The sequence below is a fragment of the Mustela putorius genome, unplaced genomic scaffold (genome assembly GCF_011764305.1).
Source record: "Mustela putorius furo isolate JIRA1106 unplaced genomic scaffold, ASM1176430v1.1 tig00003845_pilon_pilon_pilon, whole genome shotgun sequence".
NCBI lineage: Eukaryota > Metazoa > Chordata > Mammalia > Carnivora > Mustelidae > Mustela > Mustela putorius.
The window spans coordinates 88,879,626-88,902,855 of NW_025421998.1; the positions used below are offsets into that span (position 1 = coordinate 88,879,626).

The 23,230-nt window shown below is 40.3% G+C and overlaps 2 protein-coding genes across 13 annotated transcripts in view; both read left to right on the plus strand.

Moving 5' to 3' along the window:
• CALD1 (caldesmon 1) overlaps positions 1 to 6,319 on the plus strand; it is a 188,669-nt gene extending 182,350 nt beyond the window's left edge. For 5 of the 6 annotated variants that reach the window (XM_004741727.3, XM_013050292.2, XM_004741728.3 and 2 more), the window contains 2 exons: positions 1,314 to 1,394; positions 3,972 to 6,319. In XM_004741727.3, the coding sequence (XP_004741784.2) occupies positions 1,314 to 1,394; positions 3,972 to 3,980 (90 nt within the window). In that variant the 3' untranslated portion in view covers positions 3,981 to 6,319. The remainder of the gene's footprint in view (positions 1 to 1,313; positions 1,395 to 3,971) is intronic. The other variant, XM_004741726.3, reaches the window with a different exon arrangement.
• A 10,020-nt stretch (positions 6,320 to 16,339) lies between these two features.
• Positions 16,340 to 23,230, plus strand: part of AGBL3 (AGBL carboxypeptidase 3) — a 59,498-nt gene continuing 52,607 nt past the window's right edge. Inside the window, exons 1-4 of one of the 7 annotated variants that reach the window (XM_045063003.1) lie at positions 16,340 to 16,995; positions 18,748 to 18,847; positions 19,970 to 20,030; positions 22,810 to 22,995. In XM_045063003.1, coding sequence (XP_044918938.1) covers positions 18,788 to 18,847; positions 19,970 to 20,030; positions 22,810 to 22,995 — 307 coding nt within the window. In that variant the 5' untranslated portion in view covers positions 16,340 to 16,995; positions 18,748 to 18,787. The remainder of the gene's footprint in view (positions 16,996 to 18,747; positions 18,848 to 19,969; positions 20,031 to 22,809; positions 22,996 to 23,230) is intronic. The other 6 variants (XR_006601414.1, XR_006601413.1, XM_013050250.2 and 3 more) reach the window with 6 other exon arrangements.

Genomic DNA, 23,230 nt, shown 5'->3' on the forward strand with positions numbered 1-23,230 from the left:
TGAATTTTCAGTGTCAAGATTTCAATAGTATCTATCAAAACTGTGTCCATTTAGACCAGTGTCTGTGGATAAACGCAATCGTTATTAGCTTTGCCTTCCTAATGAGAAAAGGTTTTGCCAAAATAAACATTACTATTTCAGTAAAACACATTTATTTTCTACAAACCACCTTTGCCAAATTCTAGTATAAGCAAATGCTGGAAGAAAAGTACATGGAAACAGAAATTTGGATCCCTTTCCAAACCGGATTCATTCTGAGGTAGTAAATAATGAATCAAAGCTATGTGACTGTTGCCGATCATTATTTCAGTGTTTTCTTCCCAAGATTTCCGCATGCTCTCACACATATCATCAACTCACCTTCTCTTACGGGTACACCCTGTGGTACATGTTTCGTTTTGTGGGCTAGCCTGTACTGCTGTACACTTGCTCCTTAGAAAACAACCTGATTTTAGTCTGACGGAAGTGCAGTTAGTTGAGCTGCCCAGGGCCAGACTCTAAGATAGTAATTTGAATGCAAATACTTTACTGGGGAAGCAAAGAAAACACTATAGGAAGTGAGTCAGGGCAAAGAACAAAGCCAGTAATGCTATTTAAAGTCACCACATGGGCTATCAAAGCTTAATCCCACTGAGGCACCCTGGAAACCACCATAGAACACACACTTCCCAGTTTTCCCACCTGAGGCGTGCGTGAGCCTGAGAAATACTCTTGCACCAAATCTCACCAGTGAGGAATTGAGGACTGCCCCTGGGGGTGTTAACTCTCTGAACTTCCAGCCTACCTCCTGGGTGGGCAGAGTAGGCATCGGTGCCCAGAGAAAGACCCCAGGCCAAGAAATGGGAGTGTTGGCGTTTGGAAGTCAGGCTGGTCTGCACTGAAGTCCTAAAGGTGTAGGGAATCCACCAGAATGCTGAAAGAAGGCTGATCTGCAAGAGGTGACCTGCTTATCCAACCCCAAAAGAGTTAAAACTAACGTACATTCTATTCACTTCTAAGAGCATGAAAAGTTGAAAATAGGCTGCATTATTTTAAATGTGCTTATATTCCAATTCTACTGATCAATAAACAGGAAGCCCTCGGTGGAGGCTGGATCATTCCAGCCCATTCTCCTATCATAACATAGACCAAGGTCTATATAAAAACAAACAGTGGCTGATGATCCTTTTGATTCCATCCATTTCGAATCACCAGGATAAAGTGTATTAAATAAGAAATTAATTCAAACAAACTACAGAAGTGGGGATTTATTTAGAGCTGGCCAGAAAATATAAATGGCCACCTATCAACTTCTTCTTCTTTTTCATCATTAGGATTTGAGGCCAGGAGACGTATCTGGCAAGCGGAACCTCTGGGAAAAGCAATCTGTGGATAAGGTCACTTCTCCCACTAAGGTAATCTCCTGGGAAGATTTGCTTTTCATAGGTTCTTTTCCTGCTGTATCGTGCAGTATGATGTCTCAGGGTCAAATGAGAAATATCGCTGATCCACAGAGCCTTGTCTAGGTGACCATCAGCTTCTGAAAAGTTGCATGTGGTACAGTGAGAAGTTAAAGCTCACAGAGCCTGCTGCATTGTCGGCTTGTCAGTCATGCGACATAAATAGTCCGGACCTGTGGAGTGGTCCGCAATAAGACATTCTAGAAGCACCATCGTGGTAGGAGTGTTAACCACAGAGGTAGTATGGTACAAATAAGCATGCTCTATACTTCCTTACACGGTCCAGGCTTGGACCGTGACCATCACCTAGGGGGGAAACATCTGTCTCCCTGAGTGGCCCCAAAGCTGCTTTCTAGACCCATTACATTGTCAGGAGTCTAGGACCCTAGGTTGCTGTGGAAAAAAAAATTAAAATAATATTTAAAAGTCAGACAAAACTAGCTACCCTAAGAAAACCAATGGCTAAGAGTGCTTGGATTTGTCTTTTTTTGGTCTTCCCATCAATGGGTATGCTCATTTCGTCATAAAGGAGGCTCTAGACAATATCTAAATGATACTCCAACTGAAAATAGGACTGTCTGTTGTCCAAGGAGCTAATTCAACTTCTGATTGTAGCCCTTCCCCACTTCAAGCAATAAGCCCAGTTTTTTCCTTTAACAGAGGGAAAATTGAAGAGAGAGAGAGATCAGAGAGCAGCCATAAGCAGGATTAGAGCAGTCTGCTTACAGGTCGATTTAGAAGCACTTTTCAAGCAAACCCAGGGCTGGGGAACCCCTCAAAGGCAACCAGAGGTTCTCTACAGGTCCGTGACGTCAGGGAATCACTTGCCCTTTCCTACTTCGACATGTTCCTCAGTCTGGCACAGCTGCCTAATGTGCTCTTCCGTCTTGATTAGTTACTGATTGCTCTACATTCCAGCAAAATCCAATGGCCCAGTCTCTCTATTTAAGGTGGTTTTTAAATAACTTTTCTAAATATATTAAGTACCTGGTAATAATTATCACCACTACAAACCACTTTATCCGCCCTATGCAAGGAACTGTTCCACCTTCTTAAGCTACAGTATCTCCTTTGACCTTCCAACCACCCTGTGAAGTGGTCTTATTATCACCTTTGTCTAGAGCTGAGGGAAGCAAAGCACAGGGACATGAACTTTCCCCAACGACCCAACAATATGTTAGCAAAGCCTGCATCCAAACTCGGGCCGTCTGGTCTGAGCCTACGATCTTAACCACTATGCATGCCCCTTTCGTTGGAGGGTTGCATAGTTAGCAGAAAATAGAAATCTTGAAAGTTCCTTGCACAATTTTCTCCTGGTGGAGGAAGGGTAAGGGGATTGTTTATTGTTTCTTTTTGAAGACAAAGAATGTACTTTTGTTGGCCTAAGCCATCATGGCCCCTCTAGCATCCATCTCCAACCTCTTGAAAATGGCAGTCGAATGTGTATATAGTCTGCTTTCTGAGTGGAGGGTGCCAGCTGTCCTAGCCCGTCCGCACAGGTTTCATAGAGCCTCTCAGGAAAACATTCCTCTGAGCCAGGGTCCTGGGAAGTGGAGTACAGAGACGATCTGGAATGGTAACACTCCAGAGAACACCACTCATGTTCATCGCAACATGACTGGTGCTCCTTGGAACTGGGCTGTGTGGTGATACAAGGTGGGAAGGTGATGGGGTAGTCTCCACAAGTACCACCCCCTCGTCCTCGGTCATACCACAGAACTCTCTGTACAGTAATAATAATACAGCCATGAGGCCCAGAACTGAGTTTACAAGGTAGCAGAGCAGGCAGCAACTCTGCTGCAAGATGTCAGACTCACTACACGTCAGGCCGTCATTCCTCGGAAATGCAGATTCACAACACCAAGGCTTGTGAATACATCAGCGAGGAATTCTAGCAGTTAGTTGTAGAAATGGTATACAAAGAAGAGTGTGGGCCAGATAAGTTTCAAGGATCAGGGTGTAAGAATAGGAGGGAAGAAATTAACCCCCCCCCCAAAAAAAAATAGGAGAAAACTAAAGATAAGCACATTCCATTTTGTCATTGTCCTTGATGTGGCCAAGACTGAACCACTCGCCATGTGTGCCTGTTTTGGAAAGCGCACTAGGGATTCCTGGCCCTTCGAGTGGAGGTCTTTTGTTTTGTTTTTTGTTTTTTGTTTTTTAAATGATCCTTGACTGTGAACACCACAAGCACGGCTAAAGACCAAGATGGGGAAGGGGGAATATAAAGAAGAAAGAAACAAAGAGAGAGAGAAAAGAAAGAAGAAAGAAGGGAGGAAAGAAAGGCAGGAAGAGAGGAAGGGGGAGAGAGGAAGAGAGAGGGAAAAGGAAAGGAAAAAGGAAGGGGTAAAATCAGCAGAAAAGAGGGCAGACGGGAAGATCAGGAACATATTTGAACAGAATACCAACAATAATCCTCCCTTTCTTAAATATTTATTCCTGCCATATTTCAATTATTTTTTTTTCTTCTTATGACACAAAACATCTGGCTGAAACGCCATGGCCTGCAGATTTAAAGCTCTCTTCTCTTAGCAGGTTTGAGAGAGTTCAAGAAAGAACCCAAAGTAGCCGCTCAAGATGCTGGACCAGCTCAGTTGGAGAGGGCTAGTTTGCTCTGTTTTATATTTATGTTGATTTACTAAATTGAGTTCATTTCCTCTTGTTTTATTTTTCATTATCCCAGTAAACCCATGTATATTATCACTATATTTAATAATCACAGTCTAGAGATGTTCATGGTAAAAGTACTGCCTTTGCACAGGAGCCTGTTTCTAAAGAAACCCATGCTGTGAAATAGAGACTTGCCTACTGATCAGCCTAACTCTGTCTGAGCAGTGACACCAGCCACACCGGAAGTCAGCTAAAGGAGCCTCACATTGAAAATTGCCTGAGAAATGTGTGCAGTGTCCAGAAAAACAAATCCTAGTGGTTTGGTTTGGTTTGGTTTTTATTTTAAATACAGAAGTCATGTTGTTTCTGCACTTTAGCATAAAGCATGGAAGAAATTATCTTACTCTAGGCAATTGTAACACTTTCTGAAAGTAACCCGTTTCAGATTTGAGATACTGCAATCATGATTGTCTTAAAACAAACAAAAAAAGATGTGCTGTTAAGGTATTGCTTTTTTCATGCTGATGAGTATCTAAATTGGATAATGATGTTAGGTGACATTGGTACTGATTCGTTAGGTTGGTTGCTTTGTGGATTTCTTTGGTAGTGATAGCGAACCACATTTTAGATGACCCGATCATGTATGTATGTGCATACACGTATACAAACACACTAATGGTAGAAAGCTTTTTTATGTGCTAGACTATTATATTTAGCAGTATGTCCTTGTAACTAGCCAATATCACAGCTTTTTAAAAATTAAAAATCACACTATTATATTAATATTTCATATTTGCCAATAGATACATGGCAGAATAGGTATTGATATGTTTCCAATGCCCGATAACCTGTAAGAAGAAAAGAGAAAAGTGTCAAAATTAGTTGACATTTTCTATAAAACATAGTATTTAGTTTATAATTAAAAACAATCTTGAAGTCCGGTGGGAATTTGTCCTAAAGCTACCGTCTCAGTCAAACACAAAGCTTGCTCAGAACTCTATTCTCTTCTTAAAATCAAGTCCACGGTAGGTTGGCTTAGATGATAAATGAGGTCTCTTCCATCTCCAAAATTTGAAGACCAGCATTTTTGTCACAAAATCGTACAGATTGGAATTCCACATGTGGGTATCCTAAGACCAACTTTGGCTAATGTTTGGAGGCAGAGAAGAAAAGTGAGCAAAAGCCAGTATTTAGAAGTCATGACAGTATTTCCATTCTTCATAGACTGAAACATATTTTAAATTAAACTTTTCTACTTTTATTAGTCATTGGTACTTGTAGCTGACAACATGTTGAATTTTCAAAAAAAAAAAAAATGTGTGACTTAGTCCTGCCTTTTCCCCCAAGAGTCTATTGACTTGTCATTTTTACATTTTGCACACACAATCTAGATATCACGTCTTATTTTAGCTTACTAGTGCTCATCTATTCTCCACAATAGATGATAAAAGAGTCTTCCAGTGTCTTGCAGTATGTTCTAGCATAGAAATATACATGTAGTTTAATTCTATAAACTTATACCTCATTTGACTTAACCAAAATTGTCTTAGTCTCAACTCCTACCACATTAAGGGAGTCTCTCAGATGACTCTTTTCTAATCTACAGTACTGCCCTAGAAGAGCTAGCCAGGGCAAGGCTGGCATGCAGAGTGACCACTGCCTTCTGAAGTCTATTTTCCTCATAAATCAGTAAAGAATTGTTGAATCCTCTAGCTTTAGCACACCTGGACCAAAGGAAGGAAAGCCACGAGGACTGCACTGGTCATCTATCCATGACAGAATAAACATGAGTCTATGATAAAGTGAACTAGAATTCGCACGTAGTTCCTGATTTTAGCATTCACTCCCGTAATTGGAGTGAAATGGATCAAAGTTTGAATTAAGGCCCATGGTGAAGCAATGTTGCTTTGTTGTATTTTTGAATAAGAGTTTCTCCTGATCACTATTATTTTTTTTTTCCTAGAAAGTCTTAAGTTGAGAAGAGACTATATCGATCCTGACTTTTATTCCAATATTGGATGGAATAAGTTTTAGGGTAGAATTTTGTTCAGTTTGGATTTAATCTTTTAAAAAATAAATTCCTTGTTTACTTGTCTGATTACAATTCTCTTTGTTATCTTTAAGAGGTAAGACTGCAAGGTGACTAGCATGTTCTGTGAATCTGCCATTCCTAAAAATTTTATAAACACTTGATATTTTTCACTGATAATTGATCGCTGCAATAAATATATATTGTGAAAATGCATCCACAATAAATGGAATTCCTCCAATGTCTCTGCCTTGCTTATTTTTTATGCACTGTATTGATTACAAATAAGAGTTATATCTGTTTTAATAAAGATGGTGGCATAGCAAAATTTGTATTTCAGATTGAGTATTGGTTTCACTCTTCTTTTTTTTTTTTTTTAAGATTTTATTTATTTACTTGTCAGAGAGAGATCACAAGTAGGCAGAGAGAGAGAAGAGGCGGGGGAAGCAGGTTCCCGCTGAGCATGGAGCCTGATGCGGGACTCGATCCCAGAACCCTGAGATCATGACCTGAGCTGAAGGCAGAAGCTTAACCCACCAAGCCACCCAGGCGCCCTTTTTTAATTTTTTTTAAAGATTTTATTTATGGTTTCACTCTTTTTTAAGAAGAAAAGCCATTTCATTTTTAAATTATTCTTCTTACTGGCAATTTCTAAACAAAAATTGCTCTGATATGGACCACTCATCAAACATGTATGGAAAAGGTTGAAAAGAGGGATTAAAAAGAAATTCTCCTTCCAAAAAAAAAAAATTGTATCTTCCTCCATCCTCCCTCTCATTCCCCATCTTATTGCACACCACTCCTCTTGCTCCTAAGATGGAAGTACTATTTTCCCAAAGGTAGTGTCTTTTATAGTAGAAGTGATCATTTAATATATACCCTTCATTTGCAGAATACCGACTATTTTCAAGGCACTGGAGACTACATTTACATCCACAGATTTTTTTTGGTAGTAATTTTGCATATTTATGTAACACTGGTTGAATATATGAGGTTCTCCTCATAATGGTTTAAACTGTCAGCCCAGAGCCCCTGAACGGTTCCCTAATTCCTGCCCAGCAGATTGGACAGAATTAGCTAAGTTACTGCAGCTTAAAAAAATAGTACCATTTACTTCACCGTCCTAACAGTTTAGGCAACAAGCTAATTGTCCTCAATGTTAATGCACAGAATTAAACAATGAAAAGAATGCCATCTACAGTGCTGCTACCAAACTGATAGGATTAGGTTAGGGATGGACAAAACTTAATTTTACAATATGTGTATTCAGGTTATGAGGTTAAAGATGTTATAGTCTTTTGTATGATGTAGAAACAGGTCTGTATTTCAAGTTTTTTCCTACTCTTGCTTGTATGAGTTCTCGAAATGGAAGAATGGATTTTTAAAAAAATCTCATGATCCCAAATATGTGTTCTTCCCCAGGACCAAGGAGAAGACCAACAAGGTCTTGATCTGAGTGCTTTGTGTGTTTGGGTCAAGCTTATTAGTCATGTCCAAACGTTCTGTATCCTTACTGATTTTTTTTATCCATATCTACTATTAAGAAAGGCATGTGAAAATCTCCCTGTATGATTATGGATTTGTCTATTTTTCTTATAATTCTGGAATTAATTTTTAATTAAATAATTTTGCTTTTCATATTTTAAGATGTTTTAGGTGCATGTACAAGTCTAGAATCATTAAAGCTTCCTAGTAAACTGAATGTTTTAACATTACAAAGTAATCCTCTATTTGCACAGCAAATCTTTTTTCCTTAGAGTTTATTTTTTCTATTCTTAATATTGCTACAGTGGCTTTCTTTTGGTTAACACTTGGCATGACATAACTTTTTTCATCCCTTTACTTTCAAGCTTTATGTAGCCTTTAGTTTTAGATGCATGTTTTTGAAAATCAGACATCTTATAATCATCAGGTTTTAATCCGTTCTGATCATCTCTGAGTTTTATCTGAAGGAATATTTAGTCCTTTTATATTTAATATAATTACTGATATTCTCTTATTTACGTAGCATCCTAGTTATGTGCCACCTGTTCGATGTACCTTTTCTCTCTTGCTTTTACACCAGACCTATTTCTGCTTCAGAACATCAGTGATCTACAAGAGGCAGCTGAGAGGCTGAGCTAGACTTTTGGCAACCCAATGAGGCTAGAGGAAAAAAAAGAATATTCTGTCAAAGATGAGGCTTTGTTAAACTACTTCCTCCTTATGCGACTACAAAGAGCTGACTCCTGAAAGTAAGCGTGAGCTTGAAGTAATTGGTCCTTACATGAATTGGGACCTTCCTTAATTTGGGGAACAACTGCATTATTCCATTGGGGAGATAAGTGATAGACATGAAAAGTTACAAAATACTGAGGAAGAATTCAAGAGCTTAAGAGAAAATATCATAAGACTCTAGTACATAACTGTCAAAAAATTATGTAGTACCTGATTGTAATGTTTAGAGGGAGGAAAAAATATTTCAGCTTGGGGTAATCAGAGAAAAAAAATATATTTGCCTTGTATTTCTTTTGTACCCCCAGCAGTATATACCCAGTGCACCACACATAATGGTGCTGGATAAGTGATATGATGATTTCATGAGCAACCCAATTTATAAACTCTCTGCCAGATGTACTCCTGTCAAGTTCTGTAGGAGGATTTTTAGAGTTCTGATAGGTTAATTTGCTTTATAACATTTTTGCTCGCACATTTGTAATTACTCAGCCCTGCATTTCAGCTTCATGAGGATGGTTGGCCTCTTGCTTTACTCTAATACAGATCTGATACCAGAGTTTTGCCAAGGCTTTTAGTGATGTTGGCTTTTGCTACCCTGAAATAGGATTTCCAAAAAATGTCTCATTAAAATAGGTTGTAGATGGCCCAACTGGTCAGATAAAGAAACTTCATTCAATAAACTCTTATGGAATGTACTAATATTTAAAAAAGTGAAAGAACTATAATCATACAGAACACAAGATTAATTTCTTAGGTCCTTTTTAACCTTACCTGGCTTTCTTCCACCCAAACCTACTTTTCTTAGAACAAATGGTGTGTCTTGTATGTCTAGTGCCTGCCGAGGTTAGCAACACAGGTGCTTTGAGGTTTTTTCCGATGATGGAAATCAGCTGTCCTAAGTGCACTGGGGTTTCGCAAGCCTTGGTGAACATCAGAATCAATGGTAGAAATCATGGAACTATATAGGTTCCAGTCCCAGGAGATTCTTATCATAGGGTCTAGAGGTGAGTTGTATAATACCCCTTTGCTTTTCAAATACCTAATTGTAAAATGCAGATTTTGACACAGAAGGAGTTGGGAGGGCCTGAGATTCTGCATTTCAATAGGTTCCCAGATGCCGTGCCAGTGGCTGCAGCTGCTTTGGGCAACACATTTCAAGGAGCGAGATCTCGCTCTAGGCTCTGTGTGGAAATGCACGCTCCAAAGATTCTCACTGCAAAGATTATCACCGTTGTGATCTCATTCACAACAGAATGAGATCACTTGCTGTGATACAACACTTTATATATAAACTGCCTTAATCCTTAACATCACTTTTAGCAGATAGGTGCCATCACTATCTCCATTTTATAAAGAAACTGAGACCCACAGAAGTTAAGTAACTTACCTAAGGTCGTACAGCTAAGTATTCTGGTTCCAGAGTCCATACTCTTAACCCCTTACCCTAGTGGGGAGCTTGTTCGAGCACAGATTGCTCTACCCCAGAATTTCTGATTCAGGCCTGATAATTTGCATTTTCTAACGAATTCTCACATGATGCTAACACTGCGCATCCCATAGGTCAGCAGCACTAGCTGATTTAGGCAGGTTCCATTTTTCCCAAGAATACATCTTGGAAACTGACGTCCCTCATGACCACCAGGTCTTTGTTTCCTATTACTTGTTGAATATATTCCCCCAAAATCTCCCCAGAAAATACTATTCCGATCTATGCTCACATGTTGTCCCTTACCTAATACATCAGCTTTAATTTTTTTCCCTTTCTACGTTCTCTGAAACCAAGTTTAAGTCCACCTCATCTAAGAAAACTTACCCTAGCACACTCACTTTTATCTGAGCCTTTATTCTTGTTAGTGATTTAGTACACCCATAGCGTGCCTGCCTTGTGACCAGCAGGCACTGGACTAGGCAACCAGAATGGAAAGGGGAACCTCAGACCTTCCCTTCTAAAGGCTATTAGAGAAAACCAGATGTTGACATTACTCTCTGGGAATCCTAAGCAGAGATTTACACCAAGTGCCATAGGTTCACAGCAGAAGAAACCTCTACTCCAGACAGCCTGCCTGCTCCCAGAGCACACATCCCTTGTTGGTAACAACCAAGTCTTACACCACCTTGCACCCTTAGCTCTTAGCATCGTACTTTTCACATGCCAAACACTCAGCACATTTTTTTATCCGTATTTACTGAAGACCTACAGCTACCCATCAACATTAGCACTAGAGGTAAAAAAAATAAGCTCAAATCCCAGCCCCCTGACCTTAATGGGCTTTGGTATTAAGTAGCAAGAAACAGAATTGGGTAAGTTAAATGCAGTAAAGTGTTGATGTTATGACAGGAGTGGGTTAATGGGCGTAACAGAGGCCCAGAGGACAGAGTTGCCTAAAAGAAACTCAAAAGGGTACTTCCAGGACGAAGGTGGCCAGCAGCTGCTAAGAAGGCTAAGTGGGTGGCATTAACTTGCCTCAGTTCAAGTTCTGCTATTGAGCTTTACAGCCTGAAAAACGACTTGGTCAGCATCCAGAGAAGGAATCTATTTTTTTTTCTTTTATGGATGTACCAGTAAATTAACCAAGCTCAGAAACCCAATATATTGTATAAAGTCAGAATGGCAAGACACTCATTTGCAGTGAGAAATTGCCCTCATGGGAACACTGGGCTTCTGTGAGCAGCATTATCTTTTTGTGAACTAAGGCGCTATTTCTGGGAGAGGGGGGCATCCAAGAGAATCACGGAGGACTAGAGGTGTCTGGTTGAAGGGAAGGCTGGCACTTTTTCCTGTTGGATTGCTGGCGAGCCAGGAGTTGGCTAATTTGTCTCTATGCTACCTGAGCTCATAGAAAAGGGAATTGTAAAGAACAGGCCAGACAGGACAGTACTATGCCAGTGTAGAGAAGAAAGGTCACATATGTGCCCACCAGTCCTAGAGTTGCTCATCACTGGGTCAGTGGTGACACTGTATCATCACGCAGGGATCACCACAGCAAGGCAAGTAGATGCCCAGGTATCAGAGTGATAGGTGTCATTGTCACCAGTTGGAGGTCCGCCGGTCAAATGACAATGACAACTAACATTTTATTGGGTCCTTCCCATATTCCAGGCACTTTCTAAGCACTTCATATGTTATTCACTCATTTAAGCCTCACCACTACCCTACAAGATAGGCATTATACATCTCTCTTGACTTTTGATAGGGTCACGCCCCAATAAACACACTGTAAGTTGAAAAGATCCTAAGTCAAAAATGCATTTCAGGGCTCCTGAGTGGCTCAGTGGATGAAAGCCTCTGCTGTGGCTCCATGTCACTGTCCAGCATTCCAGAAGAGGATCACCCTGCATTATGGCTAACCCAGGAAAAGACCCAAATTCAAAATCCAAGGTCTGGTTTCTGCTGAATTCATATCACTTTCATACCATTGTAAAACTGAAAAATCATAAGTTGAACCATCATAGGTTAGGGACTTTCTGTAGTACTGTATTACCACATCCTACATGTAAATAAACTGAGACACAGAGAAGTTAAAGAATTTGCTCAAGGGGTGCCTGGGGGGCTCAGTTGGTGAAGCATCTGACTTTTGATTTCAGCACAGATCATGATCTCAAGGTCATGAGATCAAGTCCCGTGTTGGAGCTTGCTTGGGATTGTCTGTCTGTCTGTCTGTCTGTCTCTCACTCTCTCTCTGTCCCTTCCCCCATGCACATGCGCTCTCTCTCTCTCTCTCTCTCTCTCTCTCTCAAAAAGAATTAAAAATAAAATAAAGTCTATGGTCAAGATCATATAGCTATTAAGTGGCAGAGTATTTGAGCCCAGCCAGTTGGCCTCTGAGCCCATAGTCTCTCAGAAGAGATTGTCATTGCCTTAAAGAAAGCCTCTTGTCAGCGGGCAGTTCCAAGTCACCACCCTCATGAAGCCCAAAAAGACCAAGACTAGCACTTGACACCAGCTGTGTAGACCGCAATTTGGCCCAGTTAAAGAGACATTTCCCCTCTTCTTCCCAGTTCATCCTAACATAACAAGGACCTGGCACTTAAAAGGAAGCCAGGATGAATGTAAATAGCAAAACACCAACTCATGCCCCCTTCCCACGGCACCAGAGCTAGGGATAGATCTAGGCTGTCTGGGGGGTAAGGAAGAAGAAGGGTTTGATTCCAGTTTGAAACTAACATTTATAATGTATTTAATACCAAATTTCAGAGTAAAATCTTAAAAACCAAAAGTTTTAGTGTTTCAGTAGCTCAAAGTGGGTAGACAGTTGTGGAATCTGGCATGTTTGTCCTCTGCCGAAAAGGGGATTTCACTGTTGCACCATTCAGGGGCAGGTCTGGGGCAGGATGGCGGGGAGGGACCATGTCATGGTTTTTGTCATGAGACTTCACACTGAGCATTCTTTCTCTTTCGAGGTGATTTATCCTTTCCATTATTTGTTGAGCAGCAGGGGACATTCTTACTAACCCCATTTCCAAGTGTTCAGGAGAATAATGATTCACTATAGTCCCTCGATTTAGACACACTATACAAACTAATGACACAAACTACTGGTACCAGTGATACTGGTACCAGATAGAAGGACTTCACTGTGGGGATGACCCTTGAGCCAAGTCTTGTGGTTAGTTAATTAGCTGGGACAAGTCTCAAGGTTTGAGTGGTTCCTGGGTGGCCCAGTTAAGCATCGACTCTTGATTTGGGCTCACATCATGATCTCAGGGTCCTGGGGTCAAACTCCTCTGTTGGGTTCCAAGCTCAGTGGGGAGTCTACTTGGGATTCTTTTCTCACTCTCCTTCTGCCCCTCTCTGGTCCCCCAAACCCCACGCACATTCTCTTTCTCTCTCTTTCAAAATAAATAATCTTCTTTAAAAACCTCAAGGTTTAAACTTCGAAAGAGTTTGAGAGGCTTGACCCTATAGCAGAACATTCTAGACCCAGCTAGTCTGAGGAAAAGCCAAGATGGGTACTAGAGAACCACAGGGACCCCAGGACCTAGTGTGGCTTCCTCTGCCAAACTGTGACAAGACCTCGACAGACACATAACCACTAACTTCTGTGATGTCATAAATAACTCCGCTTGCCCTAGTCACTGTATTTAAGTCTCTGCTCAACAAAGACCAAGCAAGAATAAATTATAAAGAATAAATTACATTCCTAACACAATTTACATTTGGGCATGTTCCTAAAGTGAATTTTCCTCCTGATTCCCACATTAGTCATTGTGCTCTTTGGAGTGTTGTTTTGGCTTCCCTTTCCCCCCTTTCTTACTCTTATTGTAATGCCTTTTATACTGCAGGCTTAGACTAAATAAGTTCACCAAAAAATAGGAGGGGGGAAAGTTGCTGCAGAAGTAGAGCTGCTTTGCCAAGAAGCCGAAGCTACCTGTATAAGGAGTCTGTCCTATGAGCGTCTCAGAGAAGATCGTAGAGAAGGGAAGCAGAAATTCAGCCTGAAAGTCCTCAGAAGCTTACTCCAGGCCTTCCTTCCACTCTAACTTAAAGACAAAGAATTTCCACTACGTCTGAAATAGAGTAAGTTTTTTTTAAAAAGTTAAAAAGAAGCAAGTACTTAACAAAACCATTTAAAATTTACTTAAGGAGGAAATCCTAAAGAAATCTCTTGCCTAAAAATGATATTGACTCAAGTTAAGCTTCACCGAAACAGTCCAGGTCTCTCAGGGCCTTTGTACCTGCTGCTTTCCCTGCCTGGCAAGGTCTTCCCTCCACATCAACATGGCTCCTGCCTTTGCTTCTGGTCTCTGCTCAAATGCTTCCTGGTCACAGAGGCTACCCTGGGACACCTGGCTAGCTCAGTAGAACATGTGACTCTTGATCTCGGGCTGTAAGTTGAAGCCCCATGTTGGGTGTAGAGTCTATTTATTATTTTTTTTTTTTAAGATTTTATTTATTTGTCAGAGAGAGGGAGAGAGAGCGAGCACAGGCAGACAGAATGGCAGGCAGAGACAGAGGGAGAAGCAGGCTCCCCACCGAGCAAGGAGTCCAATGTGGGACTTGATTCCAGGACGCTGGGATCATGACCTAAGCCAAAGGCAGCTGCTTAACCAACTGAGCCACCCAGGCATCCCTAGAGTTTACTTTAAAAAGAGAGAAGGGCAGGTGCCTCCGTGGCTCAATCGGGTGAAGCATCTGACTCTTGGTTTCAGTTCAGGTCATGATCTCAGGGTCGTGGGATTGAGCCCCACATCAGGCTCCACACTCAATGCAGAGTCTCCTTGAGTTTCTCTCTCCTTCTCTCTCCTCCCTCCCCTCCCTTGAATAAATAAATAAATCTTTAAAAAAAAAAAAAAAAAAAGAGTGGAGGGAGAATAAGCACTACCACTACCAAGGCCCACCCACCTGGAGTACTTCCCAGGCTCTTTATTTTTCTCTGCTTTATTTCTCTCCATACCAATTGCCATCACCTGAATGGGTTTGGGGATTGGTTTGTTTGTTTTCCATTGATTCATCTGTCTTCTCCCATAACCTCCCTGAGGAATGTCTATGTGGTTTCCTCCAAATACCTTACAGGAGAACAATACCTGACAAGTAGCAGACATTCAATAAAAATTAGTTGAATTAATGAAAGAAAAAAATGATTTTCAAAGTTCTGTTGAATTCCTAAGTATTTCTGCACTAAAATAATTTTTCTCTATAGGACTACTTGAAATATCATGTAAAGATTCAAACTAAAAATCATGAGACTTAAGCCCCAGCTCTCCCTCTGATTTCTTTTGTAATCTGGTTAGCTCGTTTCTTGGAGCTTTTTCATCTTGCAAGACACCTTGTGGCTTGCAACCCTGATTCTAAAATCCAACAAAAATAGATTCCATATTTAAACATTCTCTGTACATGTCACCTTTAGTTGCATATGTACGGCAGAAAACAAGGTACAACTCTAAAAGGCACCTGATGGGGTTCAGAATTAGTATCCACAAAATGTGCCACTTGGCATGCAGATTATTTGAAGCTGAAGACAATCTAGGCCCAGAGACTCAGGAAAAGCTTTTTCTCTGCCCCCCTGAACTGCCTCTAACAATTTAGAAAGATGGCCTGCTCCAGGAAAACAGCTATCACCAGAGAGCACTACAAAGAGTATGGGCTAGGTGTAGAAAGCCAGAAGGAGCTTGGCAGGGCATGTCTGTTCAAATCCCTCTCTGTGTCCCCTGTCTCTGCTTGGCATGGCAAACATTTGTTTCCCAAACATTTGTTCTTCCCATCCTCCTGTGAAGCCCCAGACCCCACCTTCTCCTTAGTTCATGGTGGCATAGGAGCCTCAGTTCCCTGTCTCGGAGGTTCTCCTATCCCGGTGAGGTGTCCGTACATAAGAAATGAAACATACTTGTCTCCTATTAATTTCATATCCATTTAATTAATATACCAGCCAAAATAACTTAGAGTAAAAATTTTCCCTCCCATACACACCAAACATCTGAAGACTTTTTTTTTTTTTTTTTAGCTACACTTGCAAAACTGTTTCAAGTATACTAAATTATCCACCAGACGTAAAGGCCAAGGGGAATTCAAGATGATTTCAGGAATAACGTCTTTATCTCTTATGGACCAGAATGTCTAAATCTGCTATGAGATGAACGTATTTCGTTAGATTAAGACAATACAGGGATTTGTGTACATTTGCTAACAGTGATGCTCCTTAAAGAATCTTTGAGCTGGTCAGAGTTTTGAGTATTGTCTGTCACTCCTCTATCGAGTATTTAGAAAGAAGTCTCGCTTTCGGAATAAAGATGATTAGTCACACGACCCTGCAGAATGCAGCTTGGTGTGGGCAGAAAGACCACCAAAGTGTAAGTCTTAACCAGTCCGCTCTACTGCCTCCTCGGAGAAAGGACATGGCAAACAACCGACATGCAGAAGCGGAGACAAACCGCGGCTTCGCCTTCTGCGCTCCTAAATTACCCCGCCACGACCCTACCGCAGCTGGGGATTCTCCGCCCCTAGCAACTCAGCCCCTAGTTCCCGTCATCCCCTGGGCTCTCCCCTTCCTCGCCCCAAATCCCGCGCGAGCTGTTCTCCTCGGCCCCGGTCGCTAGGTGATTCCCGAGGGCTGTCGGGAGTCTCGCGAGGGAGGGTGTACCGTTGCCCTAGAAACGAGTAGGCGTCGCCTCTCGGGGAAGGGCGTGGCTGAGGCTGTTAACTACAGCGGCGTTCCTTGGAGCGGCTAGACTCTGGGTATCTCCGGTAGGACCGCTGCGGGGACGACCGGCCAGGCCAGAGGACTCGGGGCGGGGGCGAGGGCCCGGCCCAGGCGGTGGAGAGGGAGAAGACGTCGCACACCCGACGCCCCTTGCCCGAAGCGACCGCGCGTTCCAGAAAATGAGCTCCTCCCCATAGTGCCGGCTCCAGAAGTGAGGGTGGGAGCAGCAGCTTCCCGACCCGACTTGCGGCTTGAAAGTGCTCAGTCCTCCCCACCGAGAAAGTGACCGTGCCTGGCCGCACGCCTGCCCCGCGCGGCTGGGCTTGGAAGCGTCTTCTGCCGCAGACGTGGAAGCTACCCGGGAAGCGCCCGTTAGCCAATGTGTGCGCGCGGCTCTCCTGAAGCCCAGCTTCTCCATGACAGCAGGTCAGCGCGCGGCTGTGCCGCGGAAGGAAGCCGAGTCAGGCTTTATGCCAAGTTTTCCAGACTTGGGGTTGTGGTGATCCCCGGGTTGAGACTGAAGTCTCTTAATACTGGAGGAGGTGTCTTCTCTGTTGCCTGAGTAGGTATTCGCTCTCGGTGGAGAGGAGCATAAACCGGTAGACTTGAAATTGGCAAGTTCCTTTGGTCTCTCAAAAAAATAATAGAATCTTAGCAAGGAATTTCTGTTTCTCCATTGTCTAAATAACCACTTTGGAGGATGCTTGCCTGGGAGGAGTCCTGGTCATGGCCAGTAGGACCTGATCGCTATTGAGATTTAAGTAAGAATAATGGAATATTAGAACAGAGAACATCTACAGAATATTAACTCAAATATAAAGAGAAAAGTGTATTGTGGTAATTTGACCTTTTGGTCCATTGAAAATTAAGCAGGAAAAAAAATTAAACTATATTAGATTTCTTTTTTTTTAATTTTTTATTATGTTAGTCATCCTTTAGTACATCATTAGTTTTTGATGTAGTGTTCCGTGACTCCTTGTTTGCATATGATACCCAGTGCTCGGTGCAATATACGTGCCCTCCTTAATACCCATCACCGGGTCAACTCATTCCCCCACCCCCTCCGGTCTAAAACCCTCAGTTTGTTTCACGGAGTCCACAGTCTCTCATGGTTCATCTTCCCTTTGATTTCCCCCCCCACCTTCATTTTTTCCTTCATTCACCTAATGTCCTCCATGCTGTTACTTATGTTCCACAAATAAGTGAAACCATGATAACTGTCTTTCTCTGTCCCCTCCAGTTCCATCCATGTTGATGCAAATGGTGGGTATTTATCCTTTCTGATGGCTGAGTAATATTCCATTGTATGTATGGACCACATCTTCTTTATCCATTCGTCTGTTGAAGGGCATCTCGGCCCTTTCCACAGTTTGGCTATTGTGAAGATTGCTGCTATGAACACTGGAGTGGACTGGCCCTTCTTTTCACTACAACTGTATCTTTGGGGCAAATACCCAGTAGTGCAATTGCTGGGTCATAGGGTAGCTCTATTTTTAACTTTTTGAGGAACCTCCACACTGTTTTCCAAAATGGTTGCACCAGCTCGTATTCCCACCAACAGTGTAAGAGGGTTCCCCTTTCTCCACAGCCTCTCGAACATTTGCTGTTTCTTGCCTTGTCAATATTAAGCTGTTCTGAGTGGGGCAAGGTGGTATCTCAATGTGGTTTTGGTTTGAATTTCCATGATGGCTAATGATGTTGAACATTTTTCATGTGTCTGTTAGCCATTTGTATGTCTTCTTTGGAAAAGTGTCTGTTCATGTGTTCTGCCCATTTTTTGACTTGATTATTTGTTTTTTGGGTGTTACATTTGAGAAGTTCTTTATAGACCTTGGATACCAGCCTTTATCTGTAATGTCATTTGCAATTATCTTCTAGTATTCTGAAGGTTGCCTTTTTGTTTAGTTGACTGTTTCCTTTGCTATATTGTTAGATTTCATTGCATGAGTAACTAACTATAGATTTTTTGTGATTCATGATCTTTTTAAATGGCTTGGGATCATTCTTAACTTGCTATGCCCTGTGGCAATGTAAATACAGGATGTAAATGATTTGGCTGTGTAGCCTGGAGATTTCTTTTTTCAATTATTTATTTGATTAGTCTTTTATTGTGATTTTTTCTCTTTTTCATGAAAATGGAAAATTTCTTCAAATATTTGAAAATGAATGTTTAATTAGCTGTGTCCTAATTTAGCTTTTAGAGAAGCCTGTTGTCACTGTTAAATACAATTATATAGGGTGGGGGTTACTCATTTAATGTAATAAACACCTTCAGGTTAAATAGAAAATAAGTTCCTTAGAAATTGTTTTACAGCCTACCTACATAATAAATTTCAAGCCAGACATTGGAAGAAATGTCAGAAGATTCAGAAAAGGAAGACTATTCAGACAGAACGATCAGTGATGATGAATCAGTAAGTTTTTCTCAATTTTATCCCACTTAATTTCAGATAAAACTTGTGTTACAAATTCCCAATAAAATCAGTTGGATGTAAAAATCAATTAGATGTTTAAATCACTTGTCACTGAGGTTGGAAAATAATTTTAAGGCCTAGACATTACTATGTGTGGTATGCCTTATCTAGAAAGAGAAACTATATTGATATTTTGGGGGAAATATTTTGGCTAAGGTTCTTCTGAGTTTTACTTACCTGTGTTTTAAATCATTACTAAGGTTTTTATAACTCATGTTCAGTTAGATGTATTAATTCTGTTACATCATAACAGGTATCATAATAGTGGATCCCCTATGTTCTAAACCTACTGTGTATCACCGTAATAGGTTTAATGTGGCTCTGATGTAAGAAAGGAAAGGACATGGAGGAAGAAAAAGGGCAAAACAAAATGCAGTATTTCAAAATATATTTTTTTAAGATTTTTTAAATTTATTTGACAGAGATCACAAGTAGCCAGGGAGAGAGAGAGGAGGAAGCAGGCTCCCTGCTGAGCAAAGAGCCCGACGCAGGGCTCCATTCCAGGACCCTGGGATCATGGCCTGAGCCAAAGGCAGAGGCTGTAACCCACTGAGCCACCCAGGCGCCCCTCAAAATAGTTTAGTTCTATTACATATTTATGAGAGATTTCCTTCAGATTTTTATAAGATATAAATTATCAGGTATATAACTTAAGGTCCCAAAATAAGCTCCTTCAAATAATGTATCACTCTTTAAGTCCATGGCTTTCTATGCTGCTTTTCTTTTTCTTTTGGTTAACTTTATTCATAGTTTAAATTGTTTTGCCAGGTTTACTGAGAATCTTTAAACTTTATTCCCTCTGTATAGTCATTAATATGACCTTACCCAATGAAAGAAGGGGGATGAAAGATGAAAACTTGAAGATTTGGGGGTATTTGAAGTATTTCACACTTCAAGACCAGTAGCCCATAATAGTCCTTTGATTTTTTTCATTCATTAAAGAATAGAAAGATGTGCTCAATTCTAAGTACTAAAATAGATGTAAAAAATTTCTGGAAACTGTTGGGTTTTTTTTTAATATCTTAAAACTCTTAAAAATATCTTAAAACTCTCCTGTTTTAGGATGAGGATAACTTCATGAAATTCGTAAGCGAAGATATCCACCAGTGTGCACTTTTAACAGGTTTGAACTTATCCATATATTCTCCTTTCTCTTTAGGGTAAGACCTTGAGTGTTCACTCAAGGTCAGTGAAAAATAAGGAAATTAAGAAACTAGAAAAAATTCAGATTGAATAATACAGAAGTGTATTCTGATATTGGATAAGGAAAGAAAATGTATCCATTTTTGTAAGACTCTTTGGAGCTCAAACTTTTCAGGTTTTAGGTAAACCTAATATATTTAATGAAACTAAATAAAAGTGGTTGAAACTAAATAAAAGTGGTTACTACTTTATAAAGGAATACTCTTAACATAAGGATTTACACAGGCATTTCTTTAAATAACTAGCTCTTTAAATTTACCGTATGACTCGTTATAATGGGCACAGTGTTTTTGAAGTACAGTTTATTTAAATGAAGTATGCCCCTTTAAAGAGTTTCCTTAGTAAGTGGTTCATTTGCAAATGCACATATATGTGGACTCTTGATGTATACTTGATTTTTAAAATTTATACATTTAGAGTTGTGTTTAGAGTTTTTTTTAGTGTGTATCTAAACTATTTCTTCTAAATATTCACATATGTATCCCAAATAATCTGAAATTGGAGGTAAGGCTTTAATTTTTCTTTTTTTCTTCTTTTTCTTTACTTTTTCTCTTTCTGCCTTTGTTTGTTTGTTTCTTTCTTTCTTTTTAACCATCATCCTAAAACAAATCTTTTGAGATACCTACTATTCTCAGTTTGGTATGTATCCTTCTAGACCTTTTTCTTTGCATTTGTATACATATCTATATCCATACTCATAGAAAATTTTAGTACTAGTTTATGGACTTCTTGCCATCCATTTTTTCTTTTTAAAATTTTGCCAGTCTGTTGGAAGAAATGAAGTAACTCACTGTTTTCAACTAACGTTTCCTTTATTGCTGAAGAAATTGAGAACTATTTTATATGCTTGTCTATAGTCACTCTTTTTTTTTTAAGCTTTTATTTATTTATTTGACAGACAGAGATCACAAGTAGGCAGAGAGGCAGGCAGAGACAGAGAGCCTGATGCGGGGCTTAATCCTAGGACCCTGAGATCATGACCTGAGCTGAAGGCAGAGGCTTTAACCCACTGAGCCACCCAGGTGCCCCTATAGTCGCTCTTATAATGAATTGCCTGTTCATAGTAATCCTTTTTTAATGTTGCTTCCATTATTTAGAATTATTTTGATGTTAAATTTATCATTTATTTAAGGTTCTTTATTTTTAAATCTGTTAAGCTTCCCTACCCCAAAGTCATCAATATATCATCTAAGTTTTGAATAATAAGAGATATAGATCTAATTTTATTTCCTAACTCCTAGCTGCCTTGCCATTTTTGAGTCATACCATAAATTAGAATGTGGTCTGTTCACATATTGAAATAGTAGATGCTTAAAACTGTTACATAAATGGATCTAAATAACAATTCTGAGGAATAGCAAGGTAAGGTGTTATTATTCCTTATTCACATATAGTAAAATTTATGTTCAGCAAGGCTGCATTAGCCAAGCAAAATCGTACAGAAACAAAGTGGTAGAACTCAGTTTGTCTGATTCCTAGTCCAACTTGCTCTATCTGCTATTATACAAAAATAGATCAAAACTAAATCTAGGTAAAAAGCCATGTTTGGAGGTAGTAGAACAAGAGGAGTCAGTGAGACAAGTGGAAAACCAAGTATGTGAAAGCTAGGGAGAAAACCAGAAAGTGTAGCATCGTAAAAGACAAGGTATGTGAGCTTAGGGAGGGGAGGTTATCCTCATCAATTTGATAACCCACAGCTATCCCATTGAAAGAGAGAGGGCCTCTGCACTACATACTTGGGGCGACCCCATTATATTATATGTATGTTAATATCTTGGTGTTGTGTCACACAGTGACCCTAGAATGAGAACTGAGAGAAAGTTGTGACTGAGAATGCACAAGCAACCTTTGAGAATAAGAAATGGTGGTGAGGAATTATGGTCATGGGGTATATTAACCTGTTGGACCGATGGTTGCCTCAGTATGATTAAGTTTAAGAAGACTACAGTAGGGGTGCCTGGGTGGCTCAGTCAGTTTGCGTCTGACTCCAGCGTAGGTCATTATCTGGGGGGGGTCCTGGGTCTCAGGGTCCTTGGGTCCAGCCCCACATCAGGCTACATGCTCAGCAGGGAGTTTGCTTGTCCAACTGCCTCTCCCTCTGCCCCTTCCCTAGCTTGTGCTCTTTCAATCTCTGTTTCAAATAAATAAAATATTAAAAAAAAAAAAAAGACTCAACAGTAGACTGTTTGCTAGAAAAGCTACAAGAAATAAAATGGTTTTGGATTAGCATCTAGAATTTAGCATAAATTAATAATATCTGAGATCAGCAACTACTTTTTAGCTATTGTGAAGATCAACTGTTACAAAATTTTAATAGTAATCTTTTTTAAGATTTTATTTATTTATTTATTTATTTGTCAGAGAGAAAGAGAGAGAAAGCGCGTGCACAAGCAGGCAGAGTGGCAGGCAGAGGCAGAGAGAGAAGCAGGCTTCCTGCCAAGCAAGGAGCCCGATGTGGGACTTGATCCTAGGACCCCGGGATCATGACCCAAGCCAAAGGCAGCAGCTTAACCGACTGAGCTACCCAGGCGTCCCTTCAATAGTAATTTTATTTTTTTAAATGGCTTGACTTATAAAATGATATTCATAAATACTCACGAATTAATGGTATTGGAAGGGGAAAAGGAATATATTTAAAAATTAAAGGAATTGGCATTTTGCTCCTTATCTCTCATGATTGTGTTTGAATCTTTTTTCAGCTGACTCTATTAGTGACCCATTTTTCCCCCGAACTACTCAGATACTATTGGAATATCAACTAGGGAGATGGGTGCCACGTCTTCGTGAACCACGAGATTTATATGGTGTCTCTTCTTCTGGTCCGCTGAGCCCAACACGGTGGCCATACCACTGTGAGGTCATTGATGAAAAGGTCCAGCATATCGGTATGTTCTTAGCAGTTTTTGGAATTCAAATATTAGCAAATGAACTTTCCAACCTTAATTTTAATGAGGAGACTCATGGTGCATTCTAAGAGGAATATAACATGAGCTATAAGTGTCGTTTAAAATTTTCTAGTGGCCACATTTAAAAAAGGAAAAAGCAACACGTGAAATTGATTTCAAATATATATTTTATTTAACCCAAATTTATCCAAAATATTTTACATTCTTTTTTTTC